This window comes from Myotis daubentonii, chromosome 1 (genome assembly GCF_963259705.1).
Source record: "Myotis daubentonii chromosome 1, mMyoDau2.1, whole genome shotgun sequence".
Classification (NCBI taxonomy): domain Eukaryota; kingdom Metazoa; phylum Chordata; class Mammalia; order Chiroptera; family Vespertilionidae; genus Myotis; species Myotis daubentonii.
The window spans coordinates 8759281-8778893 of NC_081840.1; the positions used below are offsets into that span (position 1 = coordinate 8759281).

At 40.7% G+C, this 19613-nt stretch overlaps 1 protein-coding gene across 3 annotated transcripts in view; it reads right to left on the reverse strand.

Annotated features, from left to right (window-relative positions):
* The window catches only part of TC2N (tandem C2 domains, nuclear), a 39571-nt gene extending 22477 nt beyond the window's left edge, over positions 1-17094 (reverse strand). The window contains exons 1-4 of one of the 3 annotated variants that reach the window (XM_059687742.1): positions 17007-17094; positions 6324-6397; positions 2875-2997; positions 1723-1950 (exon numbers count right to left, since the gene is read on the reverse strand). In XM_059687742.1, the coding sequence (XP_059543725.1) occupies positions 1723-1950; positions 2875-2941 (295 nt within the window). In that variant the 5' untranslated portion in view covers positions 2942-2997; positions 6324-6397; positions 17007-17094. Of the gene's footprint in view, positions 1-1722; positions 1951-2874; positions 2998-6323; positions 6398-16911 lie in introns of all 3 variants that reach the window. The other 2 variants (XM_059687750.1, XM_059687760.1) reach the window with 2 other exon arrangements.
* Between the last annotated feature and the right edge of the window lie 2519 nt (positions 17095-19613).

Consider the following 19613-nt stretch of genomic DNA (forward strand, 5'->3'; position numbering starts at 1 on the left):
CAAACACAAAGAAACGGGAGAATATGACCCATTCTCAAGGAAAAAGACAATACACCGAATTCAAACCTAGGTGAACTCAATGTCAGAATTTTTGGACAAAAATGGTGAAGTTCAAAAATATAAAGGAAAATGGCTCAAAATAATGAAAAGTATATGTCTAAAACAGAAAATTCAGTGGATAGGCTTAACAACTGAATGGCGATAACAAAGGAAAGAGACAAATAACTTGAAGATAGATCAATATTATCCAATCTTAAGACCAGAAAAAGAAAAAAAAGATGGGGGGGGGGGAAGCAGTCTCAGAAACACATAAAACAATATCAGAGAGTCCTACATATGTGTAATTGGAAACCCAGAAGAAGAGAAAAAGGGACAGAAAAAAATATTTGAAGAAATATTCTAGGTCTTGATAGTTTTTATTACACTAGTATATGCATGCATTTGTCAAACTCAAAAATTACACACTTAAAACTTGGGCAGCTCACTGCATGTAAAGTTTATGTTGAAAGAAGACGACTAAACAGATGCTGAACTCCAGTAAATTATATAAATGCTTCAATGTTTATAGGAAAGTCTGCTAATGTCCATAATTTACTCCTACATGCATCCTCCTCCACAAGAAAGTATTAATAACGCACAGAGAAATGAATAGATGAATATATGTGATAGGAAGTATACTAAAAATTTAAAAATCTAAATGACAGATATGTAGAGGTATTTACCACTAAATTCTTTCAATTTTTCTTTCAAATTCTTTCTGTATGTTTGAAACTTTTCATAATAAAATTTTGAGAAAAAATAATCATTGTAACTGTTTCAATCCACTAGAACAAATTATTTTTAAAATACAAGAGTTACATGTTGTTTCCTCTTCATTAGTCCATTGACCTCTACAATATCAGCCAAATTCAAGCCAATGAACCTACCTCATTCAAGCAGCTATTTAGACTGGCAAGTGTACTTACAGACTGGGGAGCATAGTGGTGAAGAAAGATGGGAAGGAAGAAAGACTACTTCATTGCTTCTTTATTTCTCTTTACACCAGACTTTAGAAAACAGTAGACAGAATGTTTCCTCTATTTACTGATCAAATCCAGAGTAATTCCTCTATTTTTTTCTTTCCTCACGTATGAAGGATAACTGATTATAATTATAATAGTGGCCCGGTGCACAGATTTGTGAACATTGAAAGGAAATTAATTAGAAGGAAGATTCGTGCGGAAATTACATTACTGCAAAAAATTACATGTCAAAATAGTATATATAATATAGTATTATAAAGTTAAAATACAAAATATTTTAATATGTATCACCCATGTGCGAGTCAACGTTTATTTTTAAATTGCCGGTGCGCATCATATGTACCAGGCGGTCGGTCACACGCAATTGGTGCCAGCGAGAGCTTTATATGTATAGCGCATGTGCGAGTCGGTTGGTCGGACGGTCAGACGTACGTACAGTTGGTCACTCAGCCTTTTATATAGAGAGATTATTCCTTTAAAAAAGGCCAAATCTAGATACAAATGTGTTGTATTATGGTCAGATTTCATAATGAGAGCTTTCAAAAATACTATACATTAAGTTCCTCTACAGAAAGAGCAAAACACCAGAAGCGAAATGTAAAATTTGTGTATAAAAGATATACCTTTATGTTAAATAGAGCGATAACAGCATTGAAAGGCTACATGCTGATTTTTAAACCCCGGCATTTTTCTTGTTTACCTTCAAGTTCTTCTAGATGTGAAGGAGTTCCTTGCGTCCTGGGCTGAATATAAGATAACGTAAACTTGGGCACCACAAATGGTACTTGTTGGCCATCAGATGGTAACTTGGAGAGTAAGTAATCCTCAGTACAGCCAACCTGAGGCTTTACACAAACGGAAGTCAATGGAGGGACACAGACGGCAGTCTTCTGACTACTTGAGACTGCTGTTTTAGCTTCCACAGAAACTGCATGGAAGAGAAGGGGAAAGAAAAGAAAAAAATCACAAATACGTACTCAGATTTATATATAAAAATCTAAACCTAGCATGCTTTGGTATTTATCCAATCATTTCAGAAGAAACGGCTGATCCATAAACTACTCTTGGGTCCTATCAAGCACTTCTGGCCTCTACATTAATTCCGTCCAGCCAATACTCGAGCAATTAATACACTACTGCCAAAGTATAATAACAGCATAATGGTGAAAGGAGGCTTTAAAGACTCATTCCCACAAGAGTTCATACAAGGAAAAACAAGTTTATTTTGAAGTTAATTGCACAATACTTTCAAGTGAAATCTAGTCATTTAAAACTACTCTCAACAAAGCAATTCTTCTTGTCAATACTAATGGTTACATCAGTCTTAAATACATAAAGCAATTCTGAAAAGCCTACTTTTAGGTCTCTAAGTCTATAAAAATCTTCACCAAATCACAAAATAAAATATACACTGACCCTAACATGACAGCAACTCTCCTTGTGCTAGCTTCTCTGACCTACTTTGTTCGATAGACTGATATATAATTCCTAAAATGAGGGAGTTAGGATGGGGAGGTACGGGACACCCAGAGTTAATCCACCTGTAATACTCATGTCCAATCCTCCTCTTCCCTTACTTCCTTCTTCCCACTCAGTTTGCTAACATCCTCCTCATATTTCCACAACAAATGCCACCTTCTTTGTGGGATTGTCTCAGGGTGCCTCCTGGGTTGAATTCATCTCTCCCCACTGTGCCCCGGCTATTTTAATACTTACCTAGCATGCCTTATATTTATGTTTCTGCCTCCCTCATGCAGTTAGGAAATATGTCTCATTTATTTTTCTATTACAAAATGCCACAAGTAAGGGGACATTAAATAAATGTTTGTTGAAGTCATAAAACGAAACTCACCATTGTGCTTTTCTGTTTCACCATAGAAACATCCCCTACAGCAACTCTTTATAAATTCTGTTGCCATTACATTCAATTTCCAATATCCAGCAAAAGATGAACGCTTCCAACTTTAATATTAATCTGTTGGTAGAAAAGAAAACAAGTTAAAATAATCATGCTTAATGTCATTAGGTATCACCAAATAAATCAAATTATCTGTCTTTCTAAGATGTTCAAATATTCAGAGGAAGGTAGATTTTTTTGTTCCTATTTGTAATTTTTATAACCTGGGCTCCTTATAAGTTAATAAAAATGGAATTTAACAACCTCAATGTTAAATGTGAAAAAAAAAATCCCCACTCTCCATTTTCTCTTTAGCCTCATATATCTAAATTGATGTCCAAGAAAAATTTGAAACATAAAATGGCCCTCATAAAAAAGTGTGAAAAAAATTCACTTGCGCCAAATCAATTCTTTTGGTAACCCGAAGACCTTATAATGGGGGCGAATAAACAAATAATTTCATACTTTATGAGTTAGCTTAGTGCTTAGAATTACACTAGCAGAAAAATATACCTTAAACACTGTAACACATACATGCAATGCTATCTAAGTCACAAATAAGAGATGTTGAAAATAAAGGGGGGGGTCTGTTAAGTTTACCAGAAATGTAAGACTGTATAAGGAGATATATTTGTTGTAGGAACAGTGCACCAATCACAAGACACATTTCATGGTCAAGCTAACCTGGCATTCAAGAACAAGACTGCCCCTGGCTTTTGGGTTCGAGATGGCAAACTAGGAAGATCCTGAGTTCACCTTCTCTCATTGACACCAAAACTACAACTACACACAGAACAGCCATCTCGGAGAGCAGCGACCTGAGGTCTAGCAGAAAAGGTTTCCCACAACTACGGATGTAAAGAAAAGGCCACACTGAGACGGGTAAGAGGGGCAGACTCAGCCTAGGCAGGACCCACCCTAACCCCCATTCCCTGTGTGGTGGCTCACAAGTGGGAGGGATATCGCAACTACAGAGGTCCCCCACCAAGAGTGAGGGGTCCAAGCCTCAGCCTGGGGGATCTGCAGCAGGAGGAGGAGCCTCTAGAGCAGTGGTTCTCAACCTTCCTAGTCCCGCGACCCTTTAATACAGTTCCTCATGTTGTGGTGACCCCCAACCATAAAATTATTTTTGTTGCTACTTCATAACTGTGATTTGCTACTGTTATGAATTGTCATGTAAATATCTGATATGCAGGATGTATTTTCAGTGTTATTGCCGGGAGCCGGTCCATCCTTGCTGTTTCAAGGGACCTGGCATATATGGCATACGGTTCTTAATATGTTTGCTCACCTTCTTGGCGCTGTGTTTTAACCAAGGTCACCTCTCAGAGAAAGGTTGAATCCCCAGGTAGGGATTTTCCCCTGAAGTTAGGGAGGGAATAAAACCCCTCAACTAAGTGCCAGGCGGGTAATTAATCCCTTTAACTACGAACAATCATGCTTAAACTACATAATCTTTTCTCCCTGGAATGGAGATAAGAAACGCCCTAACCTTTGTAATAGAGATTGATAGGATTGAATCAACTGGTATAAATACAGTTGTAACAAGACAGAAACACTCAGAACTCAGAACACAGAACTAAGGACACAGGGCTTGGAAGACAGGACCAAGAGAGACAGAGCCTAGGCACAGAACCTACACAGAACGTTCTCTAGAGACAGAAGAACTTCGCTGGCGAGAGCATGCCGAAGGATCCTGGACAGGGACTGGCATCGGAGCCTAGAGACAGAGCCTAGCGGGAGAACATGGCAAGGGATCCTGGACTGAACCTGACTGCAGAGATTGGCAGGAGAACCTGACTGGAACCTGGACACTGAACCTGACTGGAGAGCCTGGACAGAACCTGGCTGGAGAACCTAGCGAGGGAACATGGCTACAGAACCTCGCTGGAGATCCAAAGCAGAACCTCTCTGGAGATCCAGACCAGAACTTGGCTGGAGATCCGGGCTAGAGATCCTGGCTAGGCTGCTGATCAACTGAACGCTGTCTCCGTGTCCTTCCTTCTTCGCCGACTCCGTCTACACCTTTGGGGACCCCTGGACCTGCTGGGGCTGGACCCCGGCATGTTATAAATTGAATATAATGAAAGCATAGTGATTAACCACAAAAACAATATGTAATTATATATGTGTTTTCCGATGGTCTTAGGCGACCCCTGTGGAAGGGTCGTTTGACCCCCAAAGGGGTCACGACCCACAGGTTGAGAACCGCTGCTCTGTAGCATCTGGCTTTGAAAACCAGCAAGACTTATTCCTGGAGAGCCAAAGGGCTGTGGGAAACCCAGGTTGTGCTCTTTCTGAGTTCCGGCATGCAGGCAGCAGTTTGAAAAGCACCTGTGTCATATATGAAGGTGATAGATACATGGACCAACTTTAGGGCATGTGCTGGAGGGGCAGGGATCTTTCTTCAGAGTCCAGAGTGCTGCTGGGCACCACATTCCCCCCACTGCTTTACTCTCTTTCCACCTAACTGGTCTGTTGCTGGCAGGCGCCATTTCTGACTCTCCATTAACATTGCGAATACTGTTCAGCCCCCTAGCATTTCCCTGACAACCTCTCCAAAGCCTGCCACACTGGTGGGCGACCTCAGCCAGCATCTGTGCACAGCAATGTGTCTACAACAGTCTTCAAAGCTGAAGATATGCATTGTAAACCGTAAAGCAACCACTAAATAAGAAAACAGGGGTTTAACTAATAAGCTAAAAAGTTGATCAGATGGAATTATAGGAAAAGATTCTTAATGTAACAGAAAGCAGAAAAAGGGAGGGGCAAAGAAGAACTGAGATGAACAGTAAACAAATAGCAAGATTACACAGCAGGTGGGACACAAAAACAGGTGGGATGAATAGGAAATAGCAAAATGATACATTTAAACCTAACTATGTCAATAATCACATTAAGTATAAATGCTTTAAATATGCCAATTAAAAGGCAGAGATTGTTAAGACTGGATAAAAAAGCATGACCCAAGTATATGCTGGCTGTAAGAAATGTACTTTAAGTATAGACACAAATAATTTTATAGTCAAAGGATGGATATCCCTCATGAATATAGACACAAAGATCCTCAACAAAATACTAGCAAACTGAACCCAGAAACGTTTAAGTAGGATTATACATCATAACCAAGTGAGATTTATCCTAGGATGGCAAGGCTGGTTTAACATCTGAATATCAATGCATGTAATACATTACATAATAAAATAATCAACAACAACTACGTGATCATCTCAATAGATTTAAAAAAATCTGAAAATTCCAATACTCTTTCATGCTAAAAGAAAGCTGATCAAACAAGGAATAGGAGAGAATCTTCTCAACAAAATACAGAGCATCTATGTAGCTGCTGAAAGACTGAACGCTCTCCCTCTAAGCCCAGGCAAAAGACAAGGATGTCTGCTCAACAACTCCCGTTCAACGCTGTCCTGTAGATTCCAGCCAGCACAATTAGGCTAGAAAGCTATAAAGGGCATACATCCTGGAAATAAAGAAATAAAATTCTTTATTTAAAGACAAATTTGACCCTGCAAATAAAAAGAGCAAAGGAATCCACTAAAAACTAGTAGATGCAATAAACAAGTTGCATGCAGTGTTCAAAGCATAAGGTTGATATACAAAAATTAATTGTACAGGGTGAGGCAAAAGTAGGCTTACAGTTGTAAGTATGTGAAATACAGAGTTTATTCTTGTATTATTATTTATTGTGTTATTGCCCATATGAACTGTAAACCTATTTTTGTCCCAGCCTGTATTTCTATATACTAAAAATGAACAATCTAAAACAAATTAAGAAATCTATTCCATTCATAAAAACATCTAAAACAAACCCTAAAATATTTAGGAATACCTTAAAAAGAGAAGTGAAAAACTTGTACACTGAAAACTATAAAATACCATCGAAAGATATTAACGAAGCTTTCAATAAATGAAAAGATATCCCATGTTCATGGGTTGGAAGATATATTATTATTAAGACGGCAACACTCCCTGAATTTTCTACAGATTTAACATGATCCCTTCCAGCTTCTTTCTAGAAAGAGATCCTAAAATTCATACGGAAATGCCAAAGACACAGAGCAGCCATAACAATCTTGAAAAACAAGAACAAAGTTGAAAAATATACTTCTCAAAACTTACGACAAAGCTAAAATAATTAAGGCTGTGATATTGGCATAAGGAAGACATATGTATCAATGAAATACAAACGAGAGCCTAAAAATAAGCCCATATGTTTATGGCCAATCAATCTTTAACAAGGTGCCAAGAAATTTTAAAAAGAATAGTCTTTACAGCAGATGGTGCTGGGACAACCGGATATCCACTTGCAAACAACAACAACAAAAAGTAAAGAAACTGGATGACTACCACATACTGCACATAAAAATTAGCTCAAAACTCATTGCCTATATATATGAGCTAAAATCACGAAACTCCTAGAAGAAAACACAGAAGTAATTAGTTCTTTGTAAACATGGATAAGGCACTGATTTCTTAGACATGACCCCAAAAGCACTGCAATAAAAAGAATTTGATATATTAAATGTAATCAAAATTTACAACTTTGTGCTTCAAACGACACCATCAAGAAAGTGAAAAGCAACTCAGAGACTGGGAGAAAATATTTGCAAATCATAAATCCAAGAACGAGCTTATATCCAGAATATATAAAGGCCTATTACAACTCAATGACAAAAGAAAAACATCACAATTTTAAAATAGGCAAAGAATTTGAATAGACACTTCTCCAAAGAAATATACAAGTGGACAAAATAGCACAAAATAGCACATGAAAGTATGTTCAACACTCTTAGTCATTAGGAAAATGCAAATTAAAACTACAATGAGATAGTACTATACACTTATTAAAAACGATAAAATGGCAAAGTCTAGCTATTCAAGTGCTTGCAAGTGTGCAGAACAAGTAGAACTCTCATATTCAAATCATGGCAATATAAAATGGTTTGACAGTTTCTTAACTTAAACATACACCTACCATATGAACTAGACATTCAATTCCTTGAGTAAATATACTCAGGGAAAAAGAAATCATATATCCACATAAAGACGTGTACACTGCTGTTCATAGCAGCTCTATCTGATATAGTAAAAAGCTATCCCATCTCCATCATCAGGTGAGTAAACACATTATATAAAATCTATACAATGAAATACTACTCCGCAATCAGGGAATAACCCATCTGGGAATCTTTATTCTCTTTTTAAATATTGCTTTGCCTATTCTCAATTTATTAGACTTTCTCACTATAATTTCTCATTCGGATCATTCTAATTTCCATGCCTCTTAATTTTTCTCTTTTCCATTTGTCTTTTTGAGCTGTAGTCTGAATGATTTATTCTGACCTATATTCTAGTTCACTGATTCTTGGGGTTTGCCTAATTGCCTAATCAGTGGTTAAACTCAATAAATGAATTTTGATTTTTTTTATTACTGCATTTTTCATGAATAGCAATTACACTGTTCTTTGTTAACCAGCTCTGTATCTCTGTCACTTTTAAGCCTTCTGCTCCCTGCATCTATTTTTTAAACTTGTCTGTTATATATGTAAAATAGCCCATTGTAGTTGCTTTAATAATCTGTGACTGGTAATTCCAATACATAAGGCTTTTATAAGTTTACTTCTAATTGCCTATTGTTTCTGCTGATTCTTGCTCAGGTTGTCTTATTTCCTTGTGTACTTGGGTTATCTTTGACAATAAATTATTCACTGACTTCAAAACTTTAAATCAAAGATGACAGGATACTCCTACAGAGAATATTTGCATTTGCTTACAGATGATTTTAACTTCATGCTTTCACCAATAACCCAATTTTTAAATAGGCAAAGGATGTGAATAGACATTTCTTCAAAGAAGATGGACAAATGGCCAATAAACACATGAGAAGGTCTCAACATTATTAGTCATTAGGGAAATGCAAACCAGAAACACAGTGAGGTAGCACTTGACACACACTAGGATGGATCTAGTAAAAAGGACAGATACAGTGCTGGCAAGGGTGTGCGGAAACTGGAACCCTCATACGTTGTTGGTGGGAATGAAAAATGGTGCAGCTGCTCTGGAAAAACAATTTGGTAGCTGGTGACGGATGGAGACTTGACCTGGAGTGCTGAACACACAATACAGTGTACAGATGAAGTGCTGTAGAATTGTGCACCTGAAACCTGTATACTTTTGTTAACCAGTGTCACCCCAAACCCCAATAAATTCAATTAAAAGGAAAAAAGCAATTTTGAGGAATTGGAAGAAATTCAAGGTTTGAAATAAAATTAAGTGGAAATTTTAAGTAATTAATAAAAGAAAAAGAGTTTGGTAGTGCCTCTAAAACTTAAACACAGAGTTACCATATGACCCAGGAATTCCACTCCTAAATATACCTATGAGATTGAAAAATTTATTTCCACACATTATGAGTAATGTTCATAGCACATTACTCATAATAGCCAAAAAGTAGATACAACTCAACTGTCCATTATTAATGAGTAGAAAAACAAAATGTAGTATATTTATACAATGGAATATTATTCAGGTATAAAAAGGAATACAGTACAGATTCATGCTACAACATGAATAAACCTCAAAAACATTGCACTAAGTGAACAAAGCAAGAAACAAAGACCACATATTGTATGATTTCATTCATATGAGATGCCCAGAATAAGCAAATCCAGAGACAGAATGTAGATTAGTGACTGCCTGGGGCTTAGCGGAAGGGAAGCAATGAGTGACTGCTAATGGGTACATGGTTTCTTACCACAGTGATGAAAATGTTTTGCAATTAGATAGTGATGATGGTTGCACAACTTTGTGGGTAGAAAACCCACTAAATTGTACACTTTTCTGGCCTGAATTTTATGCTATGGACATTTTATCTCCCAAAAACATGAATTTTAAAAATTCACGTTTTGACATTTTTTATGACCACCACTGGGATGGAAATTTCTCCCATGGTCTGGTGGTTGCATTTCCTAAGGACAGGCTTCTTACCCCTCTGATTTACTTGGCATCAAGGCAACTTTCACTGCAGATCCTTCAAGGAGGTGAGTTTTCATACTTTACATGATAGCACTGACATTTGGGATCCCAGAATTATGGGCAGACAGTCTCTGGTTAGCGAACCTTGATTGAGCCCTGTGCTGACTTCTAAGTATGCCTCCCATCCTGCAAATCCACCAAGTTCTTACTCAAAGCCAATCAAGTTGTCCCGCCCTCTCGCCCCTCCCCTGCCCCCCCCCCCCCCCCCCCCCGGAGTTCAGCAAACACCCTCTTTAGTCTCTCAGAGTTTCAGCTTTCTCTTAGATTTTGACATATCAATTCCTAACTACCATTTACTTTTTTAAAAAAATACAGCATTCTTGGCTATTTCTAGTAAGAATGTTTTTTGCAAATATCTTAAATATGTCCCCCAAAGTGAAAATCCTGTATTTGCTTTTCAAGTTAAAAGCTAATTCTAATGAGTTAGGACAGGATTTGCAAAAACTAAAGACAGTCTGATAGTCTAACTTCAGTATTACTTGTGAGGTTGGGGGATTACTGTAGAGATAGTTAAGGCTTAAATAACACATCATACTACAATAAAAAGTTTTAAAAGAAGCATGGGTGGGTGATTTGTTCTCCTAGGTATTGAGGCTCTTTATAAAACTAAAGTAAATAAGATTGCAGCAAAGATACACAAAGAAACCTAAAGGGAAAAAAACAGCCGAAACATACACACATATGGAAACTTGACATAGGGCACAGATCAATAAAAGGAAAAGCAGAATATTCAATTAAAAAATACTGGTCAAAAGATTAGCCATATGGCAAAAAATAAAAAATAAGTAAACTAGATTCCCCCACTTCACATCATACAAAAATCATGTGCACACGATTAAGGACATAAATATGAACAGCAACATTTTAAAGCTTTTAGAAGAAAATATCAGACTATATCTTTATGACCTCAGAGAAAGAAAAGATGTGTTAAACAAGATGCCAAAAGCACTAATCATAAGGAGAAAGATGACATATTCAACTGCATTAAACTATTGAATATGTCCATCAAAAACCACTATAAAGAAAGTAGGAAGACAGGTTACTTACTGGGAAAAAGATATTTGCCACATGTATAATGACAAGGGATTAGTACCCAGAATCTATAATAATAAAAGCATAATATGCTAATTAGACAGGACAAAGCCTGGGCTGCGAGGGAAGCCCAGGTCCCAGATGCCAGAGGGAAGCTGGTGCTGGCAGCCAGGGGAAGGAAGGCCTATTCTTGCACGAATTTCATGCATCGGGCCTCTAGTATGTATATAAAGAATATACATATAAAGAGACTTCTAGAAATCAATTTTTTAAAGATTTTTAAAAACAACACAAACTAGGCAAAAGACCTATATGGGTTTCCCGTAGAAGAGGAATTATAAAAGGATCAACATCATTAGTAATTAAGGAAACAGAAATTAAACTCCCAATGGGGTACCATTTCTCACCCACCAGATTGTTGAAAAGAAAAGAAAAAATCAGGTAAGTACAAATACTGTACAAACTGTACATTGTCTCAATGTGGTTGAGAAAGGGAACAGAGCAAACACTTAACACACTGTGGGAGTGTAAACTGGTACAGCCACTTCATAAAACAATTCAGTATTATCTAGCAAAACTGAAGAGCCACAGCTCCACTCCTAGGCAAAAAGCTAGGGAAATTCTTGTGGGTGGACACAGAGACATGAATTAGAACGGTAATAACAAGTCAGCTTTTAATGACAAAAAAATAAAAATTAAATTTAAAAAAGACCCCTGAAAAGTACCCCAAATCTCCATTAACAGGAGGACGGATAAAACAGTGGTAGGGTCATACAATGAATGACATACAGCAATAAAAAGTAAACAAACACATCAACATAGATGAATCTCACAAATGTGTGCTCCTCAAAAGTGACAGAATAGACAACTAAATAATACATCAGGGAGCGTGGAAAGAGAGAGAAAATCTACACTAATAAAAGAGAAACATGGTAATTGGCGTACGACACTACCCTTTTCATTGGCTAATCAGGGCTATATGCAAATTAACTGCCAACTAAGATGGCAGTTAACTGCCAACAAAGATGGTGGTTAATTTGCATATGTAGGCACAATGCAGGGAGGCGAAAGGGAAATCAGGAAGAAGCCCCCTGCCACTGACAGTGATCGGAAACCCAGGGGGGAGCTAAGAGCTGGGGGGCAGGGCAAAGGCGGCCCTGGGGCCGCCTTTGCCCTGCCCCCCAGCCATGATCAGAGAATCAGACGCCTTTGCCGCCCTGGCCAGTGATAGCAGGAAGTAGGGGTGGAGCCAGCGATGGGAGCAGGGCACGGTCAAAGCTGGCAGTCCCGGGAGCTAGGGGTCCCTTGCCTGGGCCTAAAGCGGAGCCCACGATCGCGGGGCCGCTGCAGCTGTGGGTCCCCGTTGCTGGGACCGGACGCCTCAGCCAGAGGCGTCCTGCAGGGGCAGGGGCGGAGCCCGCGTCATCGCGGCGCCCCCCGCTGCCCAGGCCGGACGCCTAGGCCAGAGGCGTTAGGCCTGGGCAAGGGGCCGATCAGGCGATCGGAGGGTGATGGGGGTCTACACCTCTGGCCGAGGCATCAGGCTTGGGCAAGGGGCAGAGCCAGTAATCGGAGGGGTTTGGGGGTCCCCTGCCCAGGCCTGACGCCTGGGCCAGAGGCATCAGGCCTGGGCTGGGGGCAGAACCAGTGATGGGGGGAAATGAGGGTCCCCTGGCCAGGCCTGACGTCCCTGGGCAAGGGGCCGATCCTGCGATTGGAGGGTGATGGGGGTCAACGCCTGAGGGCTCCCAGTATGTGAGAAGGGGCAGGCTGGGCTGAGGAACACTCCCCCCCCACACACACCCAGTGCACGAATTTCGTGCACCGGGCCCCTAGTCAGGGATAAAGATACAATCAGTTCTTCAAAAATATTGACTATGTATTATTTCTAAAGTATAATATGGTACAGGGAATTTTATTTTATTTGTATTCTCTAAACCTGTGGGTGAAATTTCTCATTTAAAAATTAAGCAGAGCCATAACTGGTTTGGCTCAGTGGACAGAGCATCGGCCTGCGGACTCAAGGGTCCCAGGTTCAATTCTGGTCAAGGGCATGTACCTTGGTTGCAGCACATACCCAGTAGGGAGTGTGCAGGAGGCAGCTGATCGATGTTTCTAACTCTCTATCCCTCTCCCTTCCTCTCTGTAAAAAAATCAATAAAATATCTTTTAAAAAAATTAAGTAGATACATGGCTGTGGTAGAAAATATGAAAAATATAGAGGATTATATGAAGAAAATAAAAATATCAATAATTCCATCATTCTGAAATGACTACAATATTTAAAAGAAATAAAGACAATTGACCCTTGAACAACACCAGTTTTGAATGGCATGAGTTCACTTATACATGGACTTTTTTCAATAACACTGTAATGTATTTGCCCTGTGATTTCCTTCATAACATTTTTTTCTAGCTTACTTTAGTATAAGAATACAGTATCTAATACACATAACATACATGTGTTTGTTAATTTACTGTTTATGTTATCAATAAGGCAACAGTAGGCTACTCACAGTTAAGTTTTGGAGGGGTCAAATTTATATCTGGATTTGTAACTGCATGAGAGGTGGGCACTGCTAAGCCCCACTTTGTTCATGGGTCAACTGTATATTTCTTTTTAAATGATGTGTTTTCTTCCACTCTCTTTTTTTTATTTACTCTTCTTTATAGCTTTATTGAGGTACAATGGACTTACAGTAAATTGCACATATTTAAAATGGACAATTAAATGAGTCAGACATTATGTATACATGGATGAAAGCATCTTCACAATCAAGAAAATGAATACATCCACCACCCCCCAATGTTTCCTCAGGCCCCTTTTTAGCCCATTCCCCCTCACTTTCCCTTGTCCCTCTCCCCAAGTAACCACTGATCTGTTTTCTGTACTTTACACTAATTGGCATTTTGTAGAATTTATCAGGTATATTTTGGGCATAATTTATGCATATATTTCACTTTAGTAGATACTACCAGGAAGTTCTGTAAAATGACTGTACCAATTCACACTACTACCAGCAGAGTATGAGAGTTCCAGTTGCTCTACAACCTTGTAGACCAGCGGTTCTCAACCTGTGGGTCGCGACCCCTTTGGCGGTGGAACGACCCTTTCACAGGGGTCGCCTAAGACCATCCTGCATATCAGATATTTACATGACGATTCATAACAGTAGCAACATTACAGTTATGAAGTAGCAACGAAAAAAATTTTATGGTTGGGTCACAACATGAGGAACTGTATTTAAAGGGCCAGAAAGTTGAGATTACTGTTGTAGACCCTTGATTATTGGCCTTTTCCATTTTAACCATTTTTTGCATATTCCTAAGTAAGATACATAGAAAACTACTTGTCTGAATAACAAAAACATTAAACGTTCAATGAAGATTTAAGTCATTACAAAGAAATTTTAATCAAAGAGCATTTTCTCTTGAATGCATAATAATTATTGAAGCGAAGGCCCTAACTGATGTATACCTCATGGATTCTGATTTAGTAAAACCATGATTTCTCCATAAGAATTTTAGAAGAGTCACTGAGATATACATGAAAGAGTCGCATGAGTTAAAAGTAAGTTGGGCAGCCCGGCTGGCATGGCTCAGTGGTTGAGTGTTGATCTGTGAACCGAAAGGTTACAGTTAGATTCCTGGTCAGGGCACATGTCCGAGTTGTGGGCTCCATCCCCAGTAGGGGGCGTGCAGGAGGCAGCTGATCAATGATTCTCTCTCATCATTGATGTTTCTATCCCTCTCTCCCCTCTCCCTTCCTCTATGAAATCAGTAATATTTTTTAAAAAGTAAGTTGGGAGTATCCATGTACTCAGGTGAAATACTACCCAATAGTTGGCTACAATATGACGTGAACACTGATAACAGCACTTGAACCCAACAGACCAAAATACCACCAACATAGTGCTCAGCATTTGAAATAAAACAGGTTCTTATAAACACTGTAGTTCTATCAATGTGCTCAGCTACTTGTTCTCAGCTTTTGCTACTTGGCCATGAGAGAGGAACAAGGCTGTGAGATACACTTTAACATAAAGGTATTTTCCTTCTATTCTTTCCAATCTGACTATAAACTGCCTTCTCCCACTCTGTCACTTCTAATCTTTGTTTCTCAAAGTAAGGACTCAATACCCTCTATCTTTATTTCTTCATCTTCTATTTACTCCTCAAATTCATTCAAATTTGGCTTCCATCCAAATCATTTCACTTAAACTATGTTTGCTGAGATCGATGACCCCCTCCTTCTCAGCAAAGCCAATGGGCACTTTATCAGCTCCTATCTTCCTGATTCTTCTGACTCATTTGACTCTGAGATTCCTCTCATGAAGCCTCTTCCCTCTCCCGGTTTCTATGACGCCCCTGTCTCTAGTTTCGCCCCTTCCCTGATGGCTCCTCCTTTCCTTCACTGTGCCTACCTGTCACTTAAATATCCGTACGTCCCATCCTCGATCTCCCTCTCTTCTTACTCTGCTTACTTGAATGGTTTCTTCCGCTCTCACAGAATTAACATCCACAATCCAGATGCTTCCAACATCTACAACTCTGCTCCTGACTGCAGAAAACCCCCACACCAATATATTAAAACTAGAGGCCCGGTGCACATAATTCGTGCAAGGGGCTCGGCCCTCACAGCCCCGGCTTCGACCTGGGGAGTCCTCCCAGGGTCATCCAGCCTGTTCAGTCTAATTAGCATATTAGCTCTTTATTACAGAGGATAGGATGCCCGCTGGACAGCAATGCCAGATGTCTTGTGAGAACCTCAAACTCATTTTCTCTCAACCTGAATTAGTCTATCAATGTGTTAGTTTTATTTGTAAATTAAATTCATGAAATGAATTATTTATTATAACTCAAGAGGAGCCAAAAAAAAAAATACAAGACACTTAAAATATTTTTTCGTAAAGGGTTAAAAAGGAGCAAAGTTTTTATGATGTCTTTTCTTCAGTTACAAAGGTAACTCATTGTCATTAGCAAAAACTACAAAATACAAAAGATAATTTTAAAAGCAAATTTCGAAATCCAGCTCTCAAAAGCAAGTAAAATCAACATTTCCGCCTAAAAAGTACATTTTTTAACCACGATAACGTTACATCACAAAATAGTAAATTGGTAAATAGGGGTGTTGTTATTAACTCTCAATATTTTCAAGCCCCCCCCCCCCCCCGGCCCCCAACTCTATTAACCGCCCACCTGGAGATAGAATCAGTGTAATATTTTAAATACAAAAGCAATCCTTTCTCATGCTGTATTTTAAATATTCTAAACTTTTTTGACTTGGCATCTATCTTACCTATACCTGACTTCTGTGTGCAACACACCCCACAATCCACCCATAGTGTTAGCAAAGGGGGAAAAAAAGGTGGAAGAAATAGATGACAAATCTAAAACCTAGCTGGACAGATAACTCGTGTTCTACAAAAACCATAGGAAAGCGGCATTTTAACACCCCTTCGCGGCTTCAGGAAGGGCCGGGCAGGGGTCTCCCTCCCTCTGGCCGGGGATCCCCACAGCCCACCCAGCTCGCAGGGGCGCCAGTGCCCTCCCGGCCACGTGATCCCGGCTGTCCGGGACCCTAAGCTCCCCCCCCCCCCCCAACCCCGGCCTCCGGGGAGCAAGCGACGCTGAGGAGACTCGGGAACAGTCACCCAGGGCCCCAAAGAAGGCGACATTGAAAGAAAAAAAAAGTTGGAGACGAAAAAGAAAACGTGCAGAGCAGACGAAAAAGAAAACTCAGCCCACGGGACACCGGGCGAGGGGTCTGCTCGCTGGGCCCCGGGCCCGGGACGCTCTCACCCCCGCCCCCCAACCCCCCAAACCCGCGAGCCAGACCCCGGAGGCCAGGGCAGCGGCGGCTGGACCCCGCGCCCCGCGCGCCCGGGAAGCGCCCGGACAGCGCACCTGAGCCCCGGCTCCCTCCCCGCCGGGGCCCGGCGTCTCCGCGAGGCTCTGGGGCGCCCGCTCCACTCCGCGCTCCCGGCGCCCCGGCGGGTTACCTGCTCCGGCCAGTGGGCGCCCTGCCGTCGCCGCCCCGGGGGAATGTGACTCGGGTCACCGCGCGCCGCAGCGGTGTCCTCCCCGCCCGTCCCCTCGGGAGGTGCGCGCCGGGGCGGGGTGGGCGGGGCGGCGGGGCTGCAGGCCAGGGCACCTGAGCGCACTGCGCCTGCGCCGTCCACTCATTCATTTTATTTATTTTTTTTCCTCTCCCAACTCTCGGCTACTCCCTTTGGAAAGGTCTGAGATGAAGCCAGGCATCTGAGTTTGGAGTGTTTTGAGGGATCAGAACAGAGATAAAGGGCAGACGGGGACTAGAGGGACCGCACTGGCCGGATGAGCCTCTTTGAATAGTGAAGGAAGGAGCAGTCTCTCTTGTCAGAGATGTTTCTGCACCTTTTCTTGGAAGCGGAGAACCTTTGCTTAGTTACTAGACTGAGTGTTTATTCCCAACTATAAAGCCTTGAGCATCAGCCGCATCTCTTCGCTTTTGTGGTTTTGCATCTACCAGTACCTTGCCAGCAGGAGGCACGCTGAAAGGCATACTAAGGGTCTCCCCTACCAGGGCCCTGTCCCCATCCTGTGCGGGAGTCCAGGGCCCTGGCGAGGAGCTGACTGGCCCGTGTCCTTTTTGCCTCCCATGGTGGGGATCTTAAGCTACTGTAAGGTTGTTGAGTGAATTCCTAGATTATCTGTTGTCGAAAAGCTCAGCTTTTCGAGAGGCCGGTGGATTATAACTTGAAATAAAGGTAATACTTTTCTCCCTGGAGAGCAGTCTTTTCCAAAGTGGGTTCTGTTCATCTCTAGGCCCTAGAGATGCTGGTGGTGGGGTGGGTGGTGGGGTGGGGTGGGTATAGAATCCAAGGTCGGATTGACCTAGGGCCGTGGTCGGCAAACTGCGGCTCACGAGCCACATGCGGACATGCGGCTCTTTGGCCCCTTGAGTGTGGCTCTTCCTAAGCCTTAGGAGTACCCTAAATAAGTTAATAACAATGTACCTACCTATATAGTTTAAGTTTAAAAAATTTGGCTCTCAAAAGAAATTTTAATCGTTGTACTGTTGATATTTGGCTCTGTTGACTAATGAGTTTGCCGACCACTGGGCTAGGGGAAGAAACACAGTATCGTCGCTCTCCTTGAAACGGATGAAGCATTTACAGGACTAAAAACTGTGTTTTACTTTGTATCACCCTGCATTTCCCAAATGTATTTGACCTGAAGGGTGGCAGACTATGCCAACCCAAAACATGCCACTTGGGCACAAGAATTACTTCGAGTTAAAAGCACTTGAAAAACTGCATGTGCAAGAAGGGCAGGCTCGTCTTCCTTTTTCTTCCTGAAGGCAAATGAAACTCCAGTGTGGAAGATGCCCTCCATGTACCAGAAGGAGGGAAACATTCTGATCACCAGAGAAGGAAGTCAAGGATGAGGGAAATCTATACAAACCTTGTTAAACTGACCCGTCTTCCTCGTCACTTCACAATTAACACATTGCGGATGGACCATGAGAATTCTCGCTTCATATTACACAGTGTTTTACAAAGTATCAGACTTTAAAAAGATATTAGCTTGTAAGAACATCTAATAAATAACTTCAAAATGCAATGGGTATTAATTTTGAAGCATGCCTTTAACATTTCTGTAAAACATTTTTTTGTGCTCCTTCAATAGAAACTTATCTGGCCACTGGTAAAGCTAGCAAGAAAAATACTGGTCCGCAATGTGTTAACTACCAGAACTCAAGTCCCCTTGTCTTGTCGCATTGTCACTACTTACTACTCTTTGTCCACCTTAGTATATAAATGGCCAGCTCTAACTGCTTCTTTGGGCCTTCAATTTCCTATGGCTGCTCCCCTGTACATGTAAAGATCTGTTTGCCTTGCTCTTGTTCATTTGTTTATGTCAATTTAATTCTAATTTCTAGTCAGAAACCCTAAGAGGGTTGAGTTTTACCTTCTCTAGAGACCATACAAATCTCTTCTTGTGAAATGCCAGTTACAATCCCAGGGCATTAGTGTTTCAACGAACACACTTTGATCAATTCTGCTTTAATGTCCAAGGACATTCACTTTGAATAAATTTTCACCCTATTACAAATATTTGCAAGGTTCTGTATTGTTTACATAAAGCTTTCACATGAGTCATCTCATTTAATCCTCACAGTGATGATGTACTGTAACTGTAATTATCTTCATTTTACAGTTGTAGGTATTGAGGGTCAAACAGTGGTTGCCCACGTATAGAGTCAAGATTGACTCTGGACCTCAGACTCGAAGGCCTTTGAAAGGTGTACGATGGGCTTTCACTCCCAACAGCACCTGACACCATAGTTCACCTAAAGGTGTCACAGAAATGTGCTGAGTGAATGAAGAATGAATGCATGCATGAATGCTTAATGATGCTTACTGAATGGCACTGAGTCCTTGGTGCCCTAACCAGACAACCTTCACAACCTCTTCACTGCAGCAGAAGCTCCAAGAGCAAGAGCTCCCCAATTGTTCTTAGTTTTCTTCCATCTTCCATCTAAAAAGGATTCCTTAGAAGAATCCACTCTGTTGGCAGAAATAGTTCTTTGAAAACATTGGAGCCACTTCCTTTATTTTCCTTGA